The sequence below is a fragment of the Phacochoerus africanus genome, chromosome 5, assembly GCF_016906955.1.
Source record: "Phacochoerus africanus isolate WHEZ1 chromosome 5, ROS_Pafr_v1, whole genome shotgun sequence".
Classification (NCBI taxonomy): Eukaryota; Metazoa; Chordata; class Mammalia; order Artiodactyla; family Suidae; genus Phacochoerus; species Phacochoerus africanus.
This window is the reverse complement of record NC_062548.1, coordinates 3,585,335-3,609,048: the sequence shown is the minus strand read 5'-3', so window position 1 is coordinate 3,609,048 and position 23,714 is coordinate 3,585,335. Positions and strand designations below refer to the sequence as shown.

Genomic DNA, 23,714 nt, shown 5'->3' with positions numbered 1-23,714 from the left:
TTTGCTCTCTAGTGTCTCAGGCTGTAGCGCACTTAAAAGGCTCCTTTCTCCTCCTGTTGTTTACCTGTGACTTCTCTAGGTGCAGTTGTCAAAGCGAGTGAGCGGAAACCCATCAGACCTGGCTGCTCAGAGTGTGGCCTGGGAAGCCACGCTCAGGGTCAGCCGGGGGCTGATGAGTGAGGCAGCCCTCAGGCCCCGCCCACCCGGGGATTGGTTAGAAAGGCAGCCCTCGAGCCCCGCCCACCCGGGGATTGGTTAGAAAGGCAGCCCTCAGGCCCCGCCCACCCGGGGCTGGTTCCCTCGGCTAGCCCCGATCTCCTGAATCTGGCTCAGACCCCCAGGTGATTCATGTGCACGTTTAGATTTGAGAAGGGTCTGTCTCTGCTGCCTCCTGTTCACAGCAGAAAGTAAAACCCTTCACACTCCACCTGGTTTTGGTTGTTGCGGTTTTTTTTTTTTTTTTGTCTTATTGTCTTTTCTAGGGCCGCACCCGCGGCATATGGAGGTTCCCAGGCTAGGGGTTGAATCGGAGCTGTAGCAGTCAGCCTACACCACAGCCACAGCAATGGCAGATCCAAGCCGCATCTGCGACCTACACCACAGCTCACGGCAACGCCAGATCCTAAACCCACGGAGCAAGGCCAGGGATCAAACCTCATGGTTCCTAGGTGGATTTGTTAACCACTGAGCCACGATGGGAACTCCGACTCCACCTGTTTCTTCACCTCCAGTTGAGGTCTAATCGTGCATTCATGGGATAGTTCTTTATAAAACTCAGGCTGGTCATTTTGACGGTACGTAGCACGTCTGGTTAGCTCGTGAGCCATCTCACGGCAGGATAAGAGCTTCTATTCACTGAGCCCTTCCTCTGTGACACTCAGGTGACGTAGCTCATTCGTGTGAGGCCACCCCCACAGTAAGCAGTGGAACGTCTTAAGGCCACGTTCGTAGCCACATGTCACCTGTGGGGCACAGGAAAGCCCATTGGAAGCGGTTTGGTGGGAGGTGCCTGGGTACCGCCTTGTGTTCGAGGCCTCAGCACAGGCTGAGCCACCCTCTAGTCCACAGAGCCCTTGGGAACACGCCTCTGAGCACAGATAAGGGACCTAATTGTGTGGCCGTTGGGTCAGTGCCTCGCCGCATGAGACGGTGAGGCCCGAGAGAGCCAGCCCTGCACCTTACCCAGCAGCCCTCCCCTGACACAGCAGGTAAATCCCTGAGTGAGCTGGGCATCGGGGCTCCGGTCTGCTCCCCGCAGTTACAAAGAAGGGCCTTTCTTTACCCTCCTGCCCCCATCGTCATCCGTCATCAGTAAGGAGGTGGGGGAGTTCCCGTTGTGGCGCAGTGGTTAACGAATCCGACCAGGAACCATGAGGTTGCGGGTTCGGTCCCTGCCCTTGCTCAGTGGGTTAACGATCCGGCGTTGCCGTGCGCTGGGGTGTAGGTTGCAGACGCGGCTCGGATCCTGCATTGCTCTGGCTGTGGTGTAGGGTAGTGGCTACAGCTCCGATTGGACCCCTAGCCTGGGAACCTCCATATGCCACGGGAGTGGCCCTAGAAAAGGCAAAAAGACAAAAAAAATAAAAAATAAAAAGGAGGTAGGACGTTCTGTTTTTCCTGGCATCTCTTCCTGCCCTGTGATGACCCGCGTAACTGTGAGCCTCGTTTTAAAAACGCTGAGATGTCTCTGGTTCCTCGTTCAGTTTGGAAGTGAAGCAGCTACTGCAGACCAAGGCTGACTTGCAGCGGGAGCTGGAAACCATGCAGGAGGGTGAGAAGGAGAGACGAGGACGAGAGGAGGGTCTGAGGTGAGTGGCCCGAGGCAGAGGACACCCCGTCCCAGACCCTTCCTGCCGCCCCCACCCCCCGCCCAGCTGCTCTCCTTGTAAGAGAGGCTCTGAGAAAAGCTCCAGGCAGATCCCCTCACGCCTCTCCTGAAAGCTTCCAGGGCTTTGCTGGTTCCTTGAGAGCAAGGATCCCACCCCTAGGGAAGGCTCCTCGTGGTCAGGCCCGTGTTTGTGTCTTCGGCATCACGGTCAGCGCCGCTGCCCACGTCCGCCAGCACATCCGCCGGACAGTCTCGGCACCTGCCGGTCCAGACGCAGCCCAGGGGTCAGTGGCGTCACTGTTCACAGTAGCCGGGAAGTGGAGATGACCCAAGGGTCCATCAGCTGATGGGTCGATTAAAAACCCGAACTATATCCTGCTGCCCGTGGATGAGCCTCACAAACATGCTGCCCCGTGAGAGAGGCAGGCAGAAGAGCCCGCGTAATGCAGGGTCTGGAAATAGCGAGAATGTGCACATTCCTAGAGACAGACAGCGGATGAGTGGTTGCCCGGTGGGGGGGGGGCGCAGGTGAGGGGCTTCTTTCGGGGGTGAGAGAAGTGTCCCAGAATTAGAGTGATGTTCGTTGCACAACATGGTAACTGCCCCAAACCCCCTGGATTTGGCGAGTTCCCATCGTGGTGCAGTGGAAACGAATCCGACTAGGAACCGTGAGATTTCAGGTTCGATCCCTGGCCTCGCTCGGTTCAGTGGGTTAAGGAGCTGGCGTTGCTGTGAGCTGTGGTGTAAGTGGCACATGCAGCTCGGATCTGATGTGGCCGTGGCTGTGGTGTAGGCCCGCCACTGTAGCTCTGATTGGACCCCTAGCCTGGGAACCTCCCTGCGTCACAGGTGTGGCCCTAAAAAAAAAAAAAAAAATAGCGGGTTTTGTGTTCTGTGAATTTCATCTCAAAAGCAAATGCCCCCCAGACGTAGGTTAGAAATCTGAGCAGAAATATTTAGTGCTAATAATAATTAGTATGACCCAGAGCACCAAAATGCATAAAACAAATTTTTTTTCAGACTAAATGTGGCTAGATTTTGTCAGAAGGCCAGGAGTAAAGTCAGTCAGAATGGCAGGCATACAGTGAAGAATTATTTTTCCTTCACCTTTCAAGTCCTATTTATCAGGCACACGGCCTGTCAGGAGTGGGGTCCAGAGGGGTCTCTGGTGTGTGGAGCCAGGCACCCCCCTTCGCTCCGGGAGGGCGCCCCTGCCAGTCCTGCAGACTGCCGCCCCTACTGTCATACAGGCACCTCGTCCAGTATGGCGACAAGTAAGGTGTCATCTTCCCCCTCCCACTTTAGAGAGGAGATTCAAGCACTGACGGAGAAGCTTCGAAAACTGGAAGAAAGGAAGAAACAGGAGGCAGATGGGCCCGTGGAGACGACTCCCGAGGTACGGCCTGGGCTTTACCTCTCATGCAGCCGGGTGGGACTCCAGGCGGAGGCGCGACGGCTCTGGTTCGCCCGGCGTGTTTCCTGACTCCCGCACTGACCACACGATTTCCTTGTGTCACCCCAGTGGGTTTCTCTGAAGTGTGCCTGTCGCATCCTGGAGTTCTGGGCCCACTGGCTGTCAGTTAATCGACTTTTCAAGCCAGCGGTCACGTCGTAGACAGTTAGGCTGCTGAGTAAAGCTCTTCCCAGAACTTTCAGTGTGTAAGAAGTTTAAATAGCCACCAAGGCCTGGGCTGCCGTTAGACGGTGACCGGTGACCGGGAGTTTGGGGAGGCCGCAGAGGGAAGGTGTGGACATGCAGTGAGGAACCCGTGGCTTAATGAACGCTGTGGAGCCTGGCATTGACTCAGGCCTGGTGGGCGAACTGCCCACTGTGGCTTCTCCTCCCAGCGGGTGCTGGGCTGGGTGCTGAGTGACCAGGGTGGGCGCGGGAGGGCCGTCCCCTCTGCAGGGCCGGTGGGAGGTAGGAGGTGTCTCGGAAGACCCGCCTCCCTGTCCCCTGCTCCCTCCATGTCCGTGGACACGAAGACGAGGGACTCCCCTGGCACCTCCTGGAACCGAGGGTGCCTCTGGTCCCCGGTGACCCAGGGCCTCCTGCGCTTGGACTTCCGGTGGCTGGAGTGTGTCTCCTCAATAATCCCCCCCCCCCGCCCCCGCCAGTTAAAGAGTCTCTAGAGGGCAGTTGTAATCTTGTGTCTGTTAACACCCAACACTCAGAGCTGGAGTTTTCAACTCCGGTGGCTGCGGTTTGCCCCGGAGATGTGTGTCACATGAGTGTGTGGTAGGGGTCCAGCGGGGGCACTCGCTGAGACAGGCATCCCGGGCTGCAGCCTCCGCCACCCCCTCCTGCCCCCCTCCTGCCCCCCTCCTGCCCCCCCTGCTAAAGATGTGCGTAACACAGTGAATCCCCCAGGATGGCGCAGCTTCACCTGGCACACATTTTAGCCAGAAGACGCTTGCCGTTTCGGTAGCCAGTAGCCTGACGGGGACTGACCTGGCCATGAGCAGGGGGCAGGCCGAAGTTGGGAGTTGGGAGTTGAAAGTAATTGTTTTAATCTAGACTCGCCTCGCTCTTCCACGGTTTCCTTGTTCAGCTGGAGTCCTCTTGCCAGGCCCCTTCTTTTAGCGCATGACACTCGGTGCGCTTCGACCCCAGCGAAGGGGGAAAAGAGGAGACGCAGGAGGGACCTTAGAGAAGCTGCCGAGCGTGCCTCTGAGTGCAAGTGGAGACCGAGCGCGGCTCCACCAGTTTGGCCAAAGGAAGGTGGTTCCCTGGGCGCGTGCTGGCTGGGGCCCCGAAGGTCGGCAGTGCCCTTGATCCCACACGTCCTGATGGCCAAACGTGGACTGGACAGCGGGGCTCCAGCCCGGTGCCTGTGGAAACCTGTCACTCCGTAAGGTAGACGTCCCGTGTCACCCACAGCGGTGCATTTCCGTCGTGGTTTTTCCGGTGTCTCGGGTAATGTTCAGAGTCCTGCAGAATCACTGTCCCTGTGCCCAGGACACTGGCCCCTCTGCGTGACAGTGCCTTTTCAGGAGACCCCTGCGTACCCACACACCCGCGCTGTCGGCCCCTGGGCGCTGACCAGGGAGTGTCGCAGCCAGAGCGGGTCTGTGTGTCCTCTCGAGGCCCCGCGTCACTTTCAGGGCGGCGTCGAACACTCCTCTCCAAGTGGGGTGCTCACGTGCCTTCCCGCTCAGGACCCACGTGCCTCGGGCAGCTCTGGGCCCTGGGAGGCCCCCAGCGCAGGTGAATGTGGACACTTGTGCTTATTTTGAAAGCTTTCCTTCCAAATCATATAGCGCTTGGGGGCAAATCTTCGCCACATGGCCCGGAATCGGCAGCCACGGTCTGCCCGGGGGGTCATCTGGTTTGGAGGGTCCCTCCCACTCTTCCGCCTGCTCGGGTTCCCTGTGGACACGGAGAACAGAAGAAAAGCGGGTCTGTCCTTCTGTCTCAGCAACCTGTCGGCTTGGAGACAGAGGGAAAGTCATCTCAGGACTCACTCCCTGCGTGTGTGCTAACGGGACCCCAATGGCTCCAGGAAGAGGAGCCTGGGGGAGCCTCCTGGCCCCTCGGCCCCGCACGCCGATCAGCTAGCACAGACCCGGCACGATGCCACAGGGTCCCCTCTGTCCTCGGAGACCGGCACCACTAACTCAGGGCAGGCCCCAGCGGCCGCGGTCGCGGGGACCCCCGGGTCGGAGGTCCGCTCCTCGAGCAGCTGCACCTGTCGTCTCTCGTCTCTCCTGACGGAGGCAAGCGTCGGATGTGCCTGGTGTCAAGATTCCACTCGTTATTTATTTTAAAAGTTGAGTTTTGCTTTGGGTTTTATTTCCTGCTTGAAAAGCATTTCCATTTTCAGGGCAAAGAAGAATGGGATTAATTGGGCGGCTTCTGCATTGCTCCAAACGGGGACCCGGCTCCCCGCGTGGCGATGGGAGTGACTCATCGTGGGTTTAAACGAGGTGATGGGAGCCCGCTTTCCGCAGGGCTTCAAGGAATTTTTATGTGAATCACATTTTAAATCCTTTCAGCTGTCTGCCAAGAGTTGCTGGAATAAGTGGCGCTTCATCGTCCAAGTAACTGGTTTTGCCTTCTTGCTCACAGTGGCACCAGCCACATGTGGCGGACTTTTCCAGAATCCTCCGGGGAGCTGAGGTCTGGAGATGCAGTAGGACTGGGGGGAGAAGGCAAGGCCCGCCTTTGGGGAACAGAGTCAAAGGGCCAGGCTGTGGCAGGGCTCTTGGCGGAAGGCGCTCTTCGCCCTAAGGAGGCTGGTGCGGGGGGGCCACTGCAGCCTGGTCGGCGGGCAGGCCACGCGGGCCAGGGGCCGGGGCTGTGGTTTCACCGTCTCCCAGGTGTGGACTTGTAGCGCTTGCACCTGTTTCTGTCTGCGAGGGCCCCCTCCGCTGAGAAATGCGTGTCTGCACTGAGCTTGCGGGCTTCACGTGAGGAGAACAGTGCAAATGGGTAGAAGCGAGTGTCGCTTTGGTGGCCACAATAGCAGTTCTTGCTTCTTTCTACCTTAAAACCAAGCGACGAATCTATTGCCTTTTATCTCACGAGTCCCATTTTTGTAATTCCGTATAAGCCTAAAGGACCAAAAAAGGATCCCTTCCCCCCCCCAAAAAAAGCAGATAATTCTTGCAGTAATGCACAGGTGTCACTGAACTTGGAAAGCTTGTTACCGTTATTCTAGCGACACTGCTGGGGACGTTGCCCTCTCCTCACTGGGGGTGCTCCAGTTAACGAAAGCCACGTTTCACCCCATTTACTAGCGCACATATTGTTTCTCCAAAGACTTCTTTGTTGTCTGGCATGCAGAGAGCTGTGGACAAGGACTTTTCCCTCTAAATTAAAAAGTCCTGTCTGATAAGCTTCGCCTGTAATATCCTCATATCCTGCCGCCTCGCCTGATGCCCATCTCCTCAGCCCGCTGACTCATCTGTCACACCTTCAATTTCTCGCAGCCCCAGGAAGAGCCTGGCCCGCCCCAAGCCACCGCCAGCCGCTCCCAGCCAGACGCTGAGCCGGGCACCAGTGTGGGGGGCTCCCCCCGGCCTCCCACCACCTGCTCCGAGAGGAGAAGAGACGCGGCCGCCAGGGTCCTGCAGAGCAGGTGGAAGATGTACCAGCGCCAGGTGGGTGTCCCCACGCCACATGGCCAGACGGAGACACGTGCAGCCGCAGGGGCCCCTCTGTTGCCCACATCCTCGCATACTTCCCGGGTCCCTTTGCCAGGCTCTGCGCCACATGCAATTGACATGTAGGAAAGTGGAGGGGAGGCAGAATGTACGCAGCTGAAGATTCCGGAACAGGGTGGGTGGGTGGGCAGGAGGCCGCATGTGGAACACGGGGAGGGCGTTGGGGAGGGGCTCTCGGTGAGGGGAGGGCGCCCCGACTCCACGTTCCTGTGGCTGGTTGACGGCGGCAGGGCAGGGTCAAGCGACGAACCCCATTGCAAAAACTTCATCCTCGCCGTCACTCATAGTTTATCTCTTTATTTCAGAAGAAGAAGGCTGCTCTGGATGAGGTGAGCAAGTTTTATTTCACAATTCACCCCATCATCCGTCGTTCTTTCACCACGGCTTCTCTTGGTCATCAGTTCTGGGTCAAGCAAGTGTGGGCCCTTGGGAGACAGACATTAAGACAGACAAGCCGGGAGTTCCCTGGTGGCTCAGCCAGTTAAGGACTGGACTGGAGAGAGAGGAAGGAAATCCTGGGGGAGGGAGATGGTATGGCTCCCCCGGGAAAGGAGGGCACGGCAGAGCGGAGGGCCAGCTGGTGTGTTGCCAACGCCGAAGAGCTGCCGGTGCAGACCTAAGCTGCCGGCCGCCCTGCTTCTGCTCTGCCCGTGACGGCCTCTTCCCCACACAGCCGCAGGCTGACATTCTTAAATGTTAAACCACATCACTCCACGATGACCCCCTCTCACGCGCAGAACAAAACCCAGGGTTATTCCCCAAAGCCCTACCTGAGACGCTCCTGGGGCCCTTCTCCAGCCTTGCTCGGTTTGGGAGCATCTCTGGCATCCTTGAAACTGTCCAGGCCATTCCTGCCACAGGGCCTTTGCACTTGCTGCCCCAGTGCCTCCAGGCTCAGATCTGGCATGGCTGTGGCTGTGGTGGAGGCCGGCAGCTGTAGGTCCAATTAGACCCCTAGCCTGGGAACCTCCATATGCCACGGGTGAAAAGACAGACAAAAAATAAAAGAAAATCATTTTAGATCAAGGTTGAAGGACAAATAATCCTTGGTGATAGTTTGAGATTCTGCTTTACCCCGCTTGATTTTGGAAGACAAACTTGGAAAGCATGGAATTACTATCCCGACATAGAATAACCATCTCAACATGAAAACGGAACTGTGCGTTAATGCAGGGTAAAGTCAGCGGCTCAGTGTAAGAGCATTTAACAGACAATTCATTTATTCCAAGATTTGGCTCACGGTGGCTTGGGGCCCGTTTGTCCCCGAGGTTGGGCGTGACTGGCGTGTTTCTCACCGTGGGAGGTGCGGCGTCCCCGGGCCTGTGCAGGACGAAGGGAAGTCACCCTCTCCCCTGCTGGAGCTTTTCCCTCTGGAATCCTGTTAATCCACTGACACCCACCCCTCTCTCGTCTCCTGCCAGGCGGCTGTGGTGCTGCAGGCGGCTTTCAGGGGGCATCTAGCGCGGGTGAAGCTGTTGTCGAGCAGAGCGTGCAGCTCGGAAGCCCCCAGCGTGCCAAGCCCTCCCCGCCAGGTAACCCTCAGAGGGCTGCACGCATCCTAAGTTCTGGTGCCCTCTCTCCGTTTCTTCTCACGTCTAAGCCCCAGGTCGAGTGCTGCACCCCTGGCTCCGCATGCCCCGCCTTGCCCAGGTCTGCCTGCCCCCTGTTGTGCAGCGCCTACCGGCCAGGCTGCAGCTAGCGTGGCTCCATCTGGGTTTCGCTTAGGGCAGATGGTGTGGATGTTGAGAAACATCAAGCACTCTGTCCACCTCGCAGTGTAGACACGGCCTTAAACACAGCCAAGGCGGGGTTCCCGCTGTGGCGTAGCAGCAACGAACCCGACTAGCATGTGTGAGGATGTGGGTTCGATCCCTGGCCTTGCTCCGTGGGTTAAGGATCCGGCATTGCCGTGAGCTGTGGTGTGGGTCTCGGATGCGGCTCGGATCCCGCGTTGCTCTGGCTGTGGCGTAGGCCGGCAGCTGTAGTTCCAATTCAGCCCCTAGCCTGGGAACCTCCATGTGCCATGGGTATGAAAAGACAAAAATAAAATAAAATATAGCAAAGACACTTCCAGAATCTCTGGGGTCTAAGAGACACCCTGCCCTCGGAAACTGCTGACGGTAGTAACGAGGGCAACCTGAACGGGAACCGTGCTCTCCCCCCTGGACTGAGGGGCCAGGGCGGCGTTCGTGCCGCATGTGGAAGGTGGCAGAGCCTCAGACGGTTTGTCCTCCCCGCGGTCTCTGTGCCACAGAACCCTCCACAGCCTCTCAGCCCGAGCCCCGACGTCCAGGCCGGGGGTGACCCAGGGCAAGAAGAGGCCATTACCATCATCCAGTCTGTCTTCCGGGCACACCTGGCACGGGCCAGGCACAGGTAAGCGCACCTGGCGGGCCCCTCTCTGTTCTGCATCACAGGGCAGTGCCAGACAGGCCGTAGCGCGCACCCAGGCCCCAGGCGCGACGCCAGAACGTAAGTGACACCCCCACCACACAGGTGGGGTGGGCCACAGGTTCTGGTCCCCGGGACGAGGCCTTTTTAGAACCGTTCTCCTGTGGCTGGGAGGACACGGAGCCGGTGAGACCTGCGCAGTTCCGGCACCATCCGTCTGCGCACTGGCTCTCCTCCGCCTGTCCTGAGCCCTGCCCCTTCCTGAAGGAAACAGGACTGTGACACGTGTTCAGGTGTTCAGGGTGTTATCAGAGGCCTTCCTGCAGCCACACCCTCACTGTCAGCGGCACCATTCCTGCTGGGTATCCCGCAGCTTAGTCGTGACAGCGTCCTGGCTGCAGCAGTTCAGAAGCCCTCAGGCAGAGTGGGATTTGCAGCGAGGCTGAGAGAGCCCCTCCCAGGGGACAGGGGTCCAGGAGGGGCCAGAGCCAGGCTTCCCTTCCCTCTTCCCCCTGCCCTGGGGCTGTTCTCTGCCCTCCAGCCGCAGCCCCCCTCTCGCGCAGACACCTGCTGCTTGGTCCGTGCAGCAGAAGCGGCAGCCACCCGTTGCTGTGACGTCTCCATATTTCTCTCTGCAAAAGGAGAGCCGGACTGGAGCTCCCTGGTGGCTCAGTGGATTAAGGATCTGGCATTGTCACTGCTGTGGCTCACGTCACTGCTGTGGTGCAGGGTCAGTCCCTGACCTGGGAACTTCATCATGTCCCAAGCACAGCAAAGAAAGAGAGAAAGAAAGAGACTGAGTCAGGATCTCGGGGTCTGGACTCCATGTAACCTGGGAGGGGTCAGGGGCTGAGCTCAGGTCAGGGGCCGGCCCTGGCACAGCCAGCCGTGGCCAGGGGGTGGAAAGGACACACCCAGGCCCCTCCCAGCCAGCCTGTCTCAGGAGCCAGCCCGCATCTGGCGTGTGGCTGGCGGTGCCAGACACCTCCCCAGGGCAGGTGCCTTTAGCAAATCAGTGAGCCCAGCAGTAGCCTTCACTTAGATCAGAATCAGCTCGTTTCTCTCTTTTTCCCAGTGCTGCCGGTCCAAGAACTACCACCGCCACGTTTACTGAGAGATCCGCATGGACCCTGCAGGACGAGCCCTCCGCTCCACCCTTTCCTGAGGCTTCTCCCGGTAATTTCATTTCTTTTTTTTTTTTTAGTTTTTTAGGGCCGCACCCACAGCATATGGAGGTTCCCAGGCTAGGGGTCGAATTGGAGCCACAGCTGCCGGCCACAGCCACAGCCACGCTAGATCTGTGACCTACACCCCAGCTCACGGCAACGCCGGGTCCTTAACCCACTGAGCGAGGCCAGGGAGCCAACCTGCAACCTCATGGGTACGAGTCAGGTTCATTTCCGCTGTGCTGGGACGGGAGCTCCCCATTTCATTTTGGATTTCACATGAGGGGCCGCTGGCCTTCCAAGGTTTGAGCCAAAGGAGCTTGTCCCATGCAACCCCCTGCAAGCTGAGTAGTGCTTCAGCCGGGAGGTGCCATGGCCAAGCCTCCCTGTCACAGCTTTGTCCTTTGTCCCGTGGGTTGTGGGGAAAAGAGATGGGCCCTAAGGCACCCCCTGGCACTCAACAAGCTGGACCTAGCGCCAGGGTGGGTGACAGCGGCCTGTGCCATCATTTCCACAGGCCGTGCAGTTGGAGCTTTGTGGCTCTGAGTTTTATTTTCACTCTCATTGCAGCGAGATGGTTGCCCACCCTTGCGCCAGTATTTCTCCTGTTTGTTGGTTTTAAGTGAAATTTTGCTTGTGTTTCCTTTTCTGCTTCATTAAGATCCAGTAACAGTCTGTGGAGAAGCCCTGGAATGGGCAGGGCTGCCACAACCCCAGGTGTGGCCCGGGTCCAGCCGTGCCCACTGTGGACGGGGGGGGGGGGGGGGGGGGGCCCCTCCGGGCCTCAACTCCTCACGTGTAAGACGGAGCATGGAGAGAGGTCCCTTGAGCTTCGCTTTCAGTCCTGACATCTGTGGGTCTGACTGTGCTTCAGGCCCTTCCTACCCCAAAGGGTACCTGGGAAGCCATCTGCACTTGCCCGGACTGTGTGTGTAGGGCCCGAGATGTGTTCTGAGCTCTTGGACTGTCCCTAGAGCAGGAAGCGCGGTCGTGAGCGTGGCGGGCAGGCTCAACACGGTTGCACTTGGCCCTGGAGAACCTTGCAGGCAAGGGCTTGCAGGGCTGAGGCTGCAAAGACGGAGTCAGAGAAGGGCAGGTACGGGCAGGGACTGGGGCTTCAGATCAAGGAGAAACCCCAGGAGAAAGCAGTTTTTCTGAACCAAAGGTGTGAGGATGGGAAGACGCGTGAGTGGGCGAGCCTGCGCAGGCGGGAGCCTCTGGCTGGCCTGTCATTTCAGGGCAGGACCACAGTGAAGGGAGCAGCGCCGAGGCCAGGGAGGGGCTGGCCCCTGAGGATGAAGCGCCCAGGCCGTGGGGGCCCGGGAAGCTGGCAGCCCCGCCGCCCTGCCCTGGGGGGTGTGGGGGTCACCGCCCTTCTGACCTGAAGTCATCACCGCGTGGGAAACTGCACTGTCTCCAATTCACCGCCTTCTCTCGCTTTGTCGGAGCTGGCGAACTTTGAACTTTGCTCTTCTCTCCAAAAGCTCCACTTTCACTTGCAAAGCCCAGCAAAGAGCGATCAGCAGCCCTGGGATTTAAAGGAAAGACGGGCGGCTGCGGGGAGCGCAGGGGCCGCCCTAGAACGTTCCAGCTCCCCAAAGGCTGCACATTATTCTCCAAAAACCCGTTTCACTCTGATTTCACCAGACGCTCTGTTTGGTGACCTTTAGATTCTCTGAGCAGGGCTAAATGTCTGTTTACGCCACCTTTTCCTGCTCTCGTGAAATGCATGTCATTTTAAAGGGGCAGCCCGTCCTCCTGCCCAGAAGGGACCATCAAAGGTGTTCAGACCCTCAGCTCTTGTCTACACAAGGAACCGGTCTCTGTGACAAGGGGCCATCAAGCCCTTGTTGGAGCTGATTGCGGAAGTGTTTTTAAAGGGAAAACACTGAAGCTATCCTTGAAAACTGATGTTTTTAATTTCATAAGGTTCCCCTTTCATAATTTTCATGAAAGTAACAGAAAAAAAAAAAAAAGCTGACACAGTTACAATATCAGCAGCACAGAGTCATAATTTCCTTCCCTCTTTTATCTTGAATCAGTGATTGGTTCTCTTTTTTTTTTTTTTTTTAACTCTCTGAAACAGTAAGAGCAGAGCCCTCTTCCCGGCCCCAGGCCCAGCGGGGACCTGCTTCTTGTCCCCGTGGCCCCTTGGGGTGATGCTGGGTCTGGAGGTGGCATCCCAACCAGCATTGATTATGGGATTTGGAGAGTTTGGTTGTGTGAGAAGAGCGTTGCGGGGCCTGGGGGCGGTGCGGAGTCCACTGTTGGAAAGCTGGTAGGGGGTCACTGGGTGCTGGCGTGTCAAGGCCCGGCCCCCAGCCCCCGGCCCACTGTGGGAGGCATGCACTCTGAAAGGTCGCGTGTCCCCCCAAGGAAGCTGGCGCCCACGAATCACAGCCGGCCCCCCGGGCCCAGCCTCCCGGACGCTGCTGGGAGCGTGATGGAGAATTCCCGCCCCGGGCCTGAGTCTCCTCGGTGCTGGCCAGCCTTCCCCTGTTGCAGGTGCTTTGCTTTTGGAAAAAGGCCAGCATGCTGGTGCTGAGCTTCGAGGCGGAGGCAGGTGTCACGATGCTGGCGTTGGGGCACGGCGTCAGGTGGCTCCGGAGCTGTGACCTCCCTCCCTGTCTCTGCTTCCTTTCTGTTTCCACAGAGCCCCCTCCCCCGGGGCAGCCGCCCGCAGGGCCTCCCCCTGCCGCCGAGGAAGTGAACTCCGACGACTCGGACGAGATCGTCTTAGCCGTGTCTCTGCCCGCGAAGAGAAGCGCCTCCCGGCCCTAGGCCTCCCTCTGCTCGTTGCCCCGGTGCGGCGGTGCTCTGTCAGGTTAGGCTAGAGGACAAGTAACCACCATTGGAAAGGAACTTACCCAGTGAGGGAAAGAACACCACCCGTTTAACCCTCCCCCGGGGTTCTCTTGGGTTGTACCTGTTTGCTTGTTTGTTTAGCGTCCCAGAGGCCTTTCTCTTTGGAAAGTGGTCGCCTTGTCCGCACCCCATGGTCTTTAGTGCCAGACAGACTGGGGGGGGGGGCCCGCCAGGGAGCCCCACAGAAACACCTTCTCCTGGGGCCTTTGGCCGAGACTGGGCGGAGCAGCTTCACCTGGATGGTGGTGCCCCTTCCCCCCTCCCCCCGCTCCTCGACACCCCCCCCCGCCCAGCTGGCACCTGCTCTGGCTGCAGCCCGGCAGGCAAGCCAGCCACTCTTTTTGGAAGTTGTGCCTTTGGGAAGGGCGAGCACCCAGGCCTGCAGTGGGTGGGCCCCCGCAGCCCCGAGACAAAACTTGGCCGTTTCAGAAGCTACGAGATGAATGCTGTCGGGGTCCCCAAACGGGTTCGGGTTCCTGGGGCTCCCCCTCCTGCCCCTCACCACACAGATCTGTCTTCCGTCATCCTCCCCAACCCCTGGGGGCACTGTCCCCGAGAGCTGCTGTTCCAGCAAGGAGTCTGGTGATGGATTTTGTCACTGAGTAGATGAAGTCAACAAAACACCCAATTATAATCACAGAAGCAGCATCAGGTCTGCTTTGGAAACATGCAGCACGAGGTTGTTCCCCAAGCCCAGGGGCAGGTGCTACGGCCCCTGCGGGGCGGCCCAGGGGGTGAAGGGAGGGAAAGGCCCCCCACCTTCGCTGGGTGCAGGCCCAGCCCCACGGGTGTGGCACAGAGGTCCTTCAGCAGCTGGTTCTGGTTCTCTGTCTGAGGTTAGCCCTTCCTGATGGGTGGAAAGGAAGAGCCCAGGCTTGGGTGGCAGCCTAAGGGCACCTAGACCCCACCCCCACCCCAGGTCTGGTGCCGGACCGTCCCCTGAGCATCCCGGGACGGCTGGCATCACAGGGGAGAGCCGAGGGTGCAAAGCTCGCTTGTGGCCTGAACTCTAGGGATGGTTCACTCGCTGGGTGACCCCTCCCCCTCCCCCACAGGGGGACCCCAGAGCCCTGGCAGTGCGGCGGCCCTTCTGATGTTGAAACTCAGGGAGCCCAGCTCAGACTCGTCCTTTCGGCGGCTCCCGGGCCCTCCTCACAGTGATCAGAAGCTTCTGGCTCGGCACTCATGAGGCGCGTGGCCGGGAAGGGGGGCCCTGTCCTGTGGGAGAGGGAGGGGTCCCCCAGCCTGAGTCTCGCTGGGTCCCACCCAGCGCCTCTCCACACAGCTGCTCTTCATACAGGGAGCGGAAAAAAGTTCGGCCGGGGGGCCAGGCTTGTGGGGGTTGTTCTTTATTTGGTCTGTGAGCTGCCAGGTCCGTCTGTTCTTCTCTCGTCTCCCTCGGGCCTGAGTGCTAACTTGCCTGAGTTCCTTGCTGATCCCTGTCTCCTGCACTGAGTCTGTTCCTCTTCGGGCTGTTGGCTCAGCCCAAGGCCTGTAGACACCCTTCCACCCAGTAAGGCACCCAGGGGGCCATGACCTTGGGCCTGCATGTCCCCAGGGGGCCGCTTCTCCCTCCCCACCCCCATTCAAAAACTGGCCTTTCTGCATTCCTCCTTGCTGTCTGGGTCCTTCGGCCAGTAGATCCCAGGCAGGGCCACCCTGCCTGGGCCTGGGGGAAGTGCCCTGTGCACTGCGACCTGCAGGGGCCGGGCCACAGGCAGCGCTGAGAACGGCTAGGTCGGTTCGTGGACCTGACGTTTCCAAGCAGGTACCCCCGAGAAGTATACAGGTGAGCATTTGTCTGCCTCTGCTTGTTGGCTCCGGCAGGGCCGATCGGGAAAAGTGAACTGAAGCCCCCTCGGGAGATGACGCCCCTCGAGGCGGCGACCTCGGCTGATGTCCGATGCCCAAGGTCGCACGCCCTTTGCGGCAGCTCTGCGACCCTCACTTGTGTGATCTGTTCCCTGGAGAAGGCCAGGTGCCCGGCCTGCGTGCAGGGCCCGCGGCTGCAGGAGCAGCACAGGGAGGGACGGGAGAGGGGCCTGGGGCCGAGAGGCCCCTTCCCCTGCGCCTGTCTCTGTGGCGCTACCCCACCGGACAGACCAGAAGGCTCATCCCAGCCAAAAACACCAGTTGCACCAGGAAACGGTCAGCCACCAAGCTCCCATCTACGGGGCGAGGCTGCAGGGCTCTGCTTCATTTTTTAAGAAATAAATACCCTCTGCAGGAGTTCCCGTCATGGCTCAATGGTTAATGTATCCGACTGGGAACCATGAGGTTGCGGGTTTGATCCCTGGCCTCGCTCCGTGGGTTAAGGATCTGGCGTTGCCGTGAGCTGTGGTGTAGGTTGCAGATGCGGCTCGGATCCCGCGTTGCTTGTTGCTGTGGTGTAGGCCGGCAGCTACAGCTCCGATTAGACCCCTAACCTGGGAACCTCCATATGCTGCAGTTGCGGGCCTAGAAAAGACTAAACATTTTAAAAAGAAAGAAAGAAAGAACCCTCTGCAGAAAGCCCTATGCACCTATAAGATCAGGATAAAATTTCAATTCCATTAGAACCCGTGTGGGCCAAGTCAAACCCCTCCTGTGGTTTTGGAAGCAGGGTTTGCTCTCGTGTGGCTCAGAGATTCCGAGGACGGGAGAGTGGACACACAAACCTGCCAGGGGTCTCGGGCGACTTCTCCAGGTGCTGACCTCCAGAGTTCCCACGGGTCTTTTGGCAGCTGCTCCTGCAGAATGAGCCTCCTTGAAAGAATGCGCATCTCGGAGTTGAAATGAGAACCATCGGGTGGCCGTGGTCGGAGGTGATGGACTCGCTGGTCTTCCACGTGTGTGTTTAGTAATGTTCTCGCCTTATGCGTGACTCGTACATGAATCTCAGAAGGGATAAGGTCTTCCCCCTGTGCTACTCCCTATTGGCCTTTGTAAATAAAAGTTGTTTTTCAGGGTATCTGTCTTGATGCCCTTTCTTGAGGCTCAAGAAAGGGAAATGGGGGAGTTCCCGTCGTGGCTCAGCAGAAACGAATCTGACTAGCATCCATGAGGATGCAGGTTCGATCCCAGGCCTCGCTCAGTGCATTAAGCATCCGGCGTTCCCATGAGCTGTGGTGTAGGTTGCAGACGCGGCTCAGATCCCGCATTGCTCTGGCTGTGGTGTAGGGACGGTGGCTACAGCTCTGATTCCACCGCTATCCTGGAACCTCCACATGCTGTGGGTGTGGCCCTAAAAGTAAGATGAAAAAGAAAAAAGAAAGAAAGGGAAATGGGGGAGGGGTGTTTCCCCCAATGCTACTTAATTTGGGATTGGAGCAGGGAGGAAATAATTAGGAGTCAAACAGATGCCAGTGACCCCCCAAAAAGTTGACCTGCAAACATATGCATATTTTTTGGTTTTTCTGTCCTTTTAGGACTGCACCCATGGCATATGGAGGTTTCCAGTCTAGGGGTCTAATCGGAGCTGTGGCCACCAGCTTATGCCAGAGCCACAGCAACGCCAGATCCGAGCCACATCTGCCATCTACACCACAGCTCATGGCAACGCTGGGTCCTGAACCCACTAAGCGAGGCCAGGGATCAAACCCGCAACATCATGGTTCCTAGTTGGATTCGCTTCTGCTGCGCCACAATGGGAACTCCCAACTTCTGCAAAACTATTGTTTCCCCATGGTTTGTAGCGCAAGGTGCACCTCTGGCTTTGCGTGCATGTGGCTGCTTGCCGGGCCCTTGAACTTGGCTGAAGCCCTTACAGGGACGGGTGTGTTGGCTCCAGCACTTGCCCGAGCCCCTCTCTGCGCCCTGATCTCTGTGTGTATCCCTGGCGAACGGTTCCTCTGGAAGGCTCGGCGCTTTCAGAGGAGCTGGTTGGCCTGGAGGAGGCTGTGACAGTGGTGAGCAGAGTTCCTCAGACGCTTAGCCCGGCCGCAAGCCTGCTGCCACCTGCTGTCCTGGGATGTTGCCTTTGGGGGCGGCGGGAGGTGGTCTTAGCTGGAGCTGCTGAGAGGAGACCAGAGTATATGCACCCGCCATGCCCCCAGCCTCCACCCAGCAGAGGGAAAGCTGGCAGGAAGGCACGCACGCGTGGACACGTGCATACACACGTGCACAAACTTTTTTTTTTTTTTTTGCTTTTTAGGGCCGCACCTGCAGCATATGGAGGTTCCCAGGCCAGGGGTTGAATAGGAGCTACAGCTGCCGGCCTACACCAGAGCCACAGCCACGCAGGATCCGAGCCTCGTCTGCGACACCTACACCACAGCTCAGGGCAACGCCGGATGCTTAACCCACGGAACGAGGCCAGGGATTGAACCTGCACCCTCATGGATGCTAGTCAGGTTCGTTAACTGCTGAGCCGTGAAGGGAACTCCATCCAAACACTTTGAAGTGGAGCCCAGCCTGGCCTGCAAGGAGCGTGTGAGCTTTTAAAGGCTGACAATGGGGAGTAACCCCCCCCCAGTCCCTGATAAGATGATTTTAAATATGAGATTCCTCAAAATCACAGGGGCATATGGGGGAAAAAAAACGTCAGAATCTAAATCTCTGGCTTCTTCTAGCTGCTGTTGGTTTCAGAACATGAATGTGGGCATGGGGAACGGGTCTGTTTCACTTTGCTTGGGCGCCAGCTAATGGCCTTTGGCCAGCGCCTTCCATTATCCCGGAACCGCCCGGCAGCTACAACCCACAAGGGTGGCCCCATTAGACGGGGCCTGCCCAGGGGACCTGGGGGACGTTTCCATGGTGCCGTGTCCTTTCTGAATACAGGGAGGGGGGGTGCCCCGAGCTATTCGTTAATTAAGCCCAGAACAGCCTGGGACTCAAAGCAGAGGGGCCGATGTGTGCCAGGGCTCCTGGGCTTCCATTCAGTCCGCCTCCCCAAGCCTTTCCCTTCCGGCCGGGGCCCCACGTAGAGGGAATGAAAGCCAGAAAGCCCGGGGGTAGGTGGGCTGGGGCAGCTCCTAGAAACGGTGGGGAGCCGCTGCTAATAGCTCCTCCGCTGCCGTCCCGTCTTGGAGGGCCTCGCCCACTCAGCCTGGTGACAGCTGGTCCCTCTACAGCCTAGTCCCTTCTCCAGCCCCTCCTTCTGTTTGTTAGACTTAGGTCTGGCCGGAGTGTGAGAACACCCAAAATAACAACATCCCAAACAAGTTGGAAGTTTCCAAAGTCCCGAGGAAAGCAGTGCAGGTACGGTATGGGGCAACGGATGATGTTCAGAGATCTGTGCTCTTAGTGTTTCGTCCCCTCCTGAACACAAGACCTCATGGTCCAAAGTGGCTGCTTGAGCTCCAGTCACAACATCTACATTCCAGCCCACAGGAAGGAAGGAAGAAAAGGGCGTGTCTTCCCTTGAGGACAGCTCCACCCATATCCCATTGGTCAGAACAGAGTTGGTTGCACAAGCAACTACAAGGAAGCTTAGCAATGTCTTTTATTCTAGATGGGCATACTTTCAAGAAAAATGGGAGATCCAGTTACTAGGGAAGAAGAGGATAGACCCAGTGGGATGGCCCGCCTTCTCCTCCCTGTTCCTCATCTCCCTCCAGCATCAGGCCCTTTGGTCCTCCTCCCCCTACTGCCTCCGTGGTCCTTGGTTTAGAATCAGTGGAAACAGGAGTTCCCACTGTGGTGCAGGAGGTTAAGGATCCAGCACAGTCTCTGTAGTGGCCCAAGTTCCATCCCCACCCCAGTGCAGTGGTTTAAGGATCTGGTGGTGTTGCAGCTGTGGCATCGGTCGCAGCTGCAGCTCGAATTGCATCACCAGCCTGGGAAACATACACCTTTGCCCCTCACTCAACAGACTCGCTTAGATTGCACGTGGCCCCCTGGATGCCCTCCACGCCCCAGCGTGGCCCGCTGTCCCCTCTCCAGCCAGACACTGCCGCCGTTTCCAGAAACAGGAGCCCCTACCTCAGCTGGCCCCTCACACAAGCTGTTTCCCAGCCAGGAATGGTCTCCCGCCAAGCCAGCCCCGCCGCTGAGGCACTCGTTGGGACCCCTCTCTCCTTTCTTTGTGTTCTTGCAAAACCCGCTCGTGTGTTTTAAGATTTGCTGCACGTTTGCAGCGTGCCAGGCACGGAGGGAGAAAGGCAGGGGGCACGAGATCAAGGTGTGTTTCTTCTGTTTGTGAGTCTGTCTCTCAGCCAGGCTGGGCTCTGTAGCCCTGGAGTAAATTCCTCCTCTGCCACCGGATAGCCCACCTGCCCAGGTGTGGGGCCCCACGTGGGCTGAACTCCGGCTGAGGTTCCTCGCCAGGCCCAGGCGGGAGAGGCCCAGGGGCATGGCGTGCAGGGGGCCATGGCCCCCGGGTCAGGAACACGCTGCCCACCGCCCCACCCCTCTACCCGATAGGGAACCATCAGCCCCCCCCCCCACCCCACCCCAGAGATGGAAGTGGCACCAAGGCAGCTGGGGCCGAGGCGGGGGCACGGAGCTCAGGAGGGAGCAGAGGCTGGGGGTGTCGCACATTCTGCGGAGGCGTTTGGCCCTCACCCCAGGAGCCGTGGGAACAGGGAAGGGCTGTTGGCAGGAGAATGACGGGGTCAGATTTGCATTTCAGAAGGTGGAAGGACTGGCAGCTGGGAGGGCACACAATGGCCCCATGGGCTGGGGCGGAACTCTGCGAATGCCGCCCACCCCTGGTGCCCACCGGAGCCCAGTGAAGCCAGCCCCCCACCCCAGCCACCCCCGCCAAAAGGACAGCACTCAGTGCATCCCCCGGGGTCGGGGCGGGGAGCCTCACATGGAGAGCACATGTCCAGCCAGCCCTCCATCAGGGGCCCTGCACACCCCCAGGCCCTCAGCAGAGCAGGGATGCAGGGCATCTGCAGAGCCAAGGGTGCCCACAGAGCCAGGCTGCAGCCCTGGGCAGAGGAGGAGGCAAGCCTGGTGGGACCCCCTGCTCCTTCACGTTCCCCCCTCCCCCACGCTGCAGAAAAGCTGGGGTGTCTGGGACGGGGGAAGGGTCCCTGGGCCTGAGGCACAAGAGTCCAGGCCAAGGTCATCCTGGCTGGTGACTGGGGGCAAGCCTCAGTTTCCGCATCTGTAAACAGGGCGTGTCAGCGGCCACGTCTCTGGTGGCTGTGAGGCAGTGGCCAGGGTGGCCTGTGCCTGCCAGGGCTGCTCTCTGAGACCACCCTGGCATGTGTTTCAGAAACAAGGGCTTGGCTGTGATATGTCACCGTCACGGCCTTGCCCCTCTCCTGGAGAGAGGGGTAGCACATGTGGACAACTTTGGACATGGTTCTGAGGCCTGGGAGCCAGGGAGAGGCTGGTAGGAGATTCCTTCACAGAGACCCGGGGGGCGGGGAGGGGAAGCTCAGTGCAAAGGGCACAGCCCTTCTGGGCCAAGCTCCTGGTGACGCGGACAAGGAGTCCCGACAAAGGCTGGCATCCCATTTCCCTGGGGAGTGGAGGCCTCCAGGGCGCCCCAGGAGCGGCAACCCACCTTGGGGACTTGTGAAGGTAATACATACACATAATCCAGTTTAATCTTTTTCTTTTTTTCGGTTGCACCAGCAGCATGCGGAAGTCTCCAGGCCAGGGATCCAACCCGTGCCACAGCTGTGACCAGCGCCACAGCGGTCACGACTCCAGATCCTTCACCTGCTGAGCCACGCAGGAACCCCCAGTTTCATCCCCTTTTAAGGGTGCAATTCCGTGGCATTAAGTATGTCCACGATGTGTGCCACCATAACTCTTTTCAAATTTTCCCCTCGCCCGGAAGGGAAACGCCTCACCCGTGAAGCAGTCCCTCCCGCGCCCTCTCCCGGCACCTGGCAACAGCTAATCCCCTTCCCGAGGTCGCTATGGATTTGCCTCTTCTGGATCCTGCCTGTGAAGAGAATCGTACCCTTGGTGGCCTTTTGTGACCGGCTTCTTTCCCTGTGCACCAGGTTTTCAAGCTCTCTCCAGGGTGTCAGCATAGTCAGAGTTTCATTCCTTTTTAGAGCCGAATACTGTTCCCGTCCGCCGGCGGAGGGCCCTTTGGGTTGTCTCATCGTCTGGCTGTTGTGAATGGCGCTGCGGTGTCACGTTATTCCATATATATGTCACCCATCCCTGGGAGCTAAGTAGGACTCTACCCCTTTTAGCCATGAAAAGGCTAGGCTCAGAGGACCTGTGACTTGGAGTAGGAGGTAGTTAATTTAAAAAGAAATGAAAGACCAGGGCATTGGAGCTGAGAAGCTCTGGTGAGTGCGAGAAAAGAATGGTCCCCAAAGGTGGAGCCGCAGGGAGCCTGGGCCCACAGCCTCCCTGGGAGGTGGGGCCGTTTTTCGTTCCATTTCACAGAAATGAAACTGAGGCCCAACTGTTTGCCGCTTGCATTAGGGGCAAGTGTCTGCATTTCTGAGCCTCGAAAACCCCCTTACATCCGCTCTGTGATGTGACGGCCTGGCCGGGGGCTGGACGAGATCGTGGGTGTGGGTGCTCAGGGGGCCTCCGCTGGTCCTTCCTGCCCATGAGGGCTGGGCCCTGCTGGGTCCTTCCGGGCTCCCCGGCTGCAGGTCCCCAGAGCGTGGGGGATGGGAGGCTGTGGCTCCTTATCGCTGTCTGGCCTGCTTCCTCAGCTGGGGCAAGACCAGCGGTTTCCCCATCAGCTGCTTCCTCCTGAGTCACCGGCCAGTCATTGAGGGCATGACCTTAGGTGTCCCAGTCAGTGGCCCGCCCTGCAGACTGAGTCCTCTCTGATTTCTCTGGCCGCTAGGGCCCCTTGGATGCGTATTGCTGGTTGTTTGGTCTGCGGCCAACAGCACAAGGCTGAATTGGGTTCCCTGCCTGGATGGTGATTCCCCTGACCCATAGGCCTCAGTTGCCCCATCTGTAGAATGGGGCTAACGTCCAGCAGCAGTGATCCCAGGACAGACAGGAAGAGCCACTGCAGCCCCAGCTAGTGTGTGCCAGGCAAAAGGAGGGCAGGGTGAGGGCGGGTCTCCCTTGTGCCCTGCCCCTGCCACCTGGCAGTCTCCATCCCTTCCCCTCCTGGGTACCGGGACCCCATTTTGCAGGTTAAAAGACAAGAGTGAAGATGCTGAGCTCCAACAGCTGCGCATGTCGGACTCCAGAAGCCCTGGGTCCTCCTGACCCCCGGGAAAGCGTGCTTCTACAGGGGCTTTTCGGTTCCACGGGGATTTTCTCACCAACACCGGGACCTCAAGCAGTCGTTGTTTCTAGGCTCCGGCTCCACCCCCCAGCTCTGCCTCTGTGTCTGTATGGTGTTCTCTCCCCTTGTCTGAATCTCCGGAGCAGTACGTTCAAGTTTCCCTCTCATACGGATGGGGACCCCTGGACAGGGCCCTCTGTAATCTTACCTTGATCACATCTGCAATGACCCTACTTCCAAATAAAATCATAGTCACAGGGACCAAGCTTTGGGACCTGGACCTGTCTTTGGTGGGGACAGGATTCGACACCTTACACTGGAGTTACCACGTCATATAAAGTTTGGCCTTACCAGAGGGCAATGCACAATTCTGTGAGGTCTCTGGGGACATGGAAAGGAGCTCAGGGACCTCAGGCCTCCATATGGGGACTCTGGTACGCCTGCCACGCTTGTGCTGGGGGCACGGGAATCACCGCAAAGCCAGGACTTGGTGACTGTGCAATCTGCTGCCCGGCTGTTATCCCTCAGCTGGACGGTGTCCGAATCACCCGGAAGTGGAAACCACAGCAATGCAGAGGCCACTTTTCCCACGTGTCCTGTGGTTGCCTCTTTGCAGGAGACTCACTGGGGTTCCGTGGACGTATCGCAGGAAACTGGGCAAATGAGGGCAGTCGGATGAGCAGATGGACAGGCTTGGGAGGCCATGGCCCAGAGCTGTCCCTGCCTGCAAGGACCCAGCCCAGCCACAGAGCTGGCTGAGCCCAAGCATGGCAGACACCATAGCCCTGGGTGTGGAAACCTGTTTCTCAGAATGCAGGAGGCCCAGAAACAACGGCCCACGGCGATACCAAGCCAGAGCCAAGAGGATGCCTCTATTGCCCCTGGGCTGTGTAGAGAGGAGTGTGCTGAGGCCAAGCACCAGAGGGTTTCCAGCCTCCCCTGTCTGTCGTGGGGGTGGGGAGTCCCCACCCCTATAATAGCCGTGAGGATATTCCACTAGGAAGTGCGGCTATGTGGCTTCGAAGTACATGCTCGGCCCTCTCTGGCAGCTGCCTGAATTTCCAGGCCCGAGGATGCCAGGAGAGAGCACAGTCTCTCTCCTAGATCTTGACAAAAGACGCAACGTTCCACAAAGGCTCGGGAGAAACGGAAATTGATCCCCACCTTCCACCCCCACTTGTACTGGGTCACACTCCGATGTTCT

At 58.6% G+C, this 23,714-nt stretch overlaps 1 protein-coding gene and 1 long non-coding RNA gene across 3 annotated transcripts in view; one reads left to right on the top strand and one right to left on the bottom strand.

Annotated features, from left to right (window-relative positions):
* Positions 1–15,645, top strand: part of IQCE (IQ motif containing E) — a 41,700-nt gene extending 26,055 nt beyond the window's left edge. For both annotated transcript variants that reach the window (XM_047779437.1, XM_047779436.1), the window contains 8 exons: positions 1,704–1,808; positions 3,134–3,224; positions 6,761–6,931; positions 7,300–7,323; positions 8,416–8,526; positions 9,249–9,370; positions 10,461–10,561; positions 13,205–15,645. In XM_047779437.1, coding sequence (XP_047635393.1) covers positions 1,704–1,808; positions 3,134–3,224; positions 6,761–6,931; positions 7,300–7,323; positions 8,416–8,526; positions 9,249–9,370; positions 10,461–10,561; positions 13,205–13,332 — 853 coding nt within the window. In that variant the 3' untranslated portion in view covers positions 13,333–15,645. The remainder of the gene's footprint in view (positions 1–1,703; positions 1,809–3,133; positions 3,225–6,760; positions 6,932–7,299; positions 7,324–8,415; positions 8,527–9,248; positions 9,371–10,460; positions 10,562–13,204) is intronic.
* Positions 7,276–7,894, bottom strand: LOC125126997 (uncharacterized). Its single transcript, XR_007134841.1, has 2 exons — positions 7,765–7,894; positions 7,276–7,419 (listed from the first exon to the last, which is right to left on the bottom strand). It is a non-coding gene; the product is annotated as an uncharacterized LOC125126997 (long non-coding RNA).
* Positions 15,646–23,714: the final 8,069 nt, after the last annotated feature.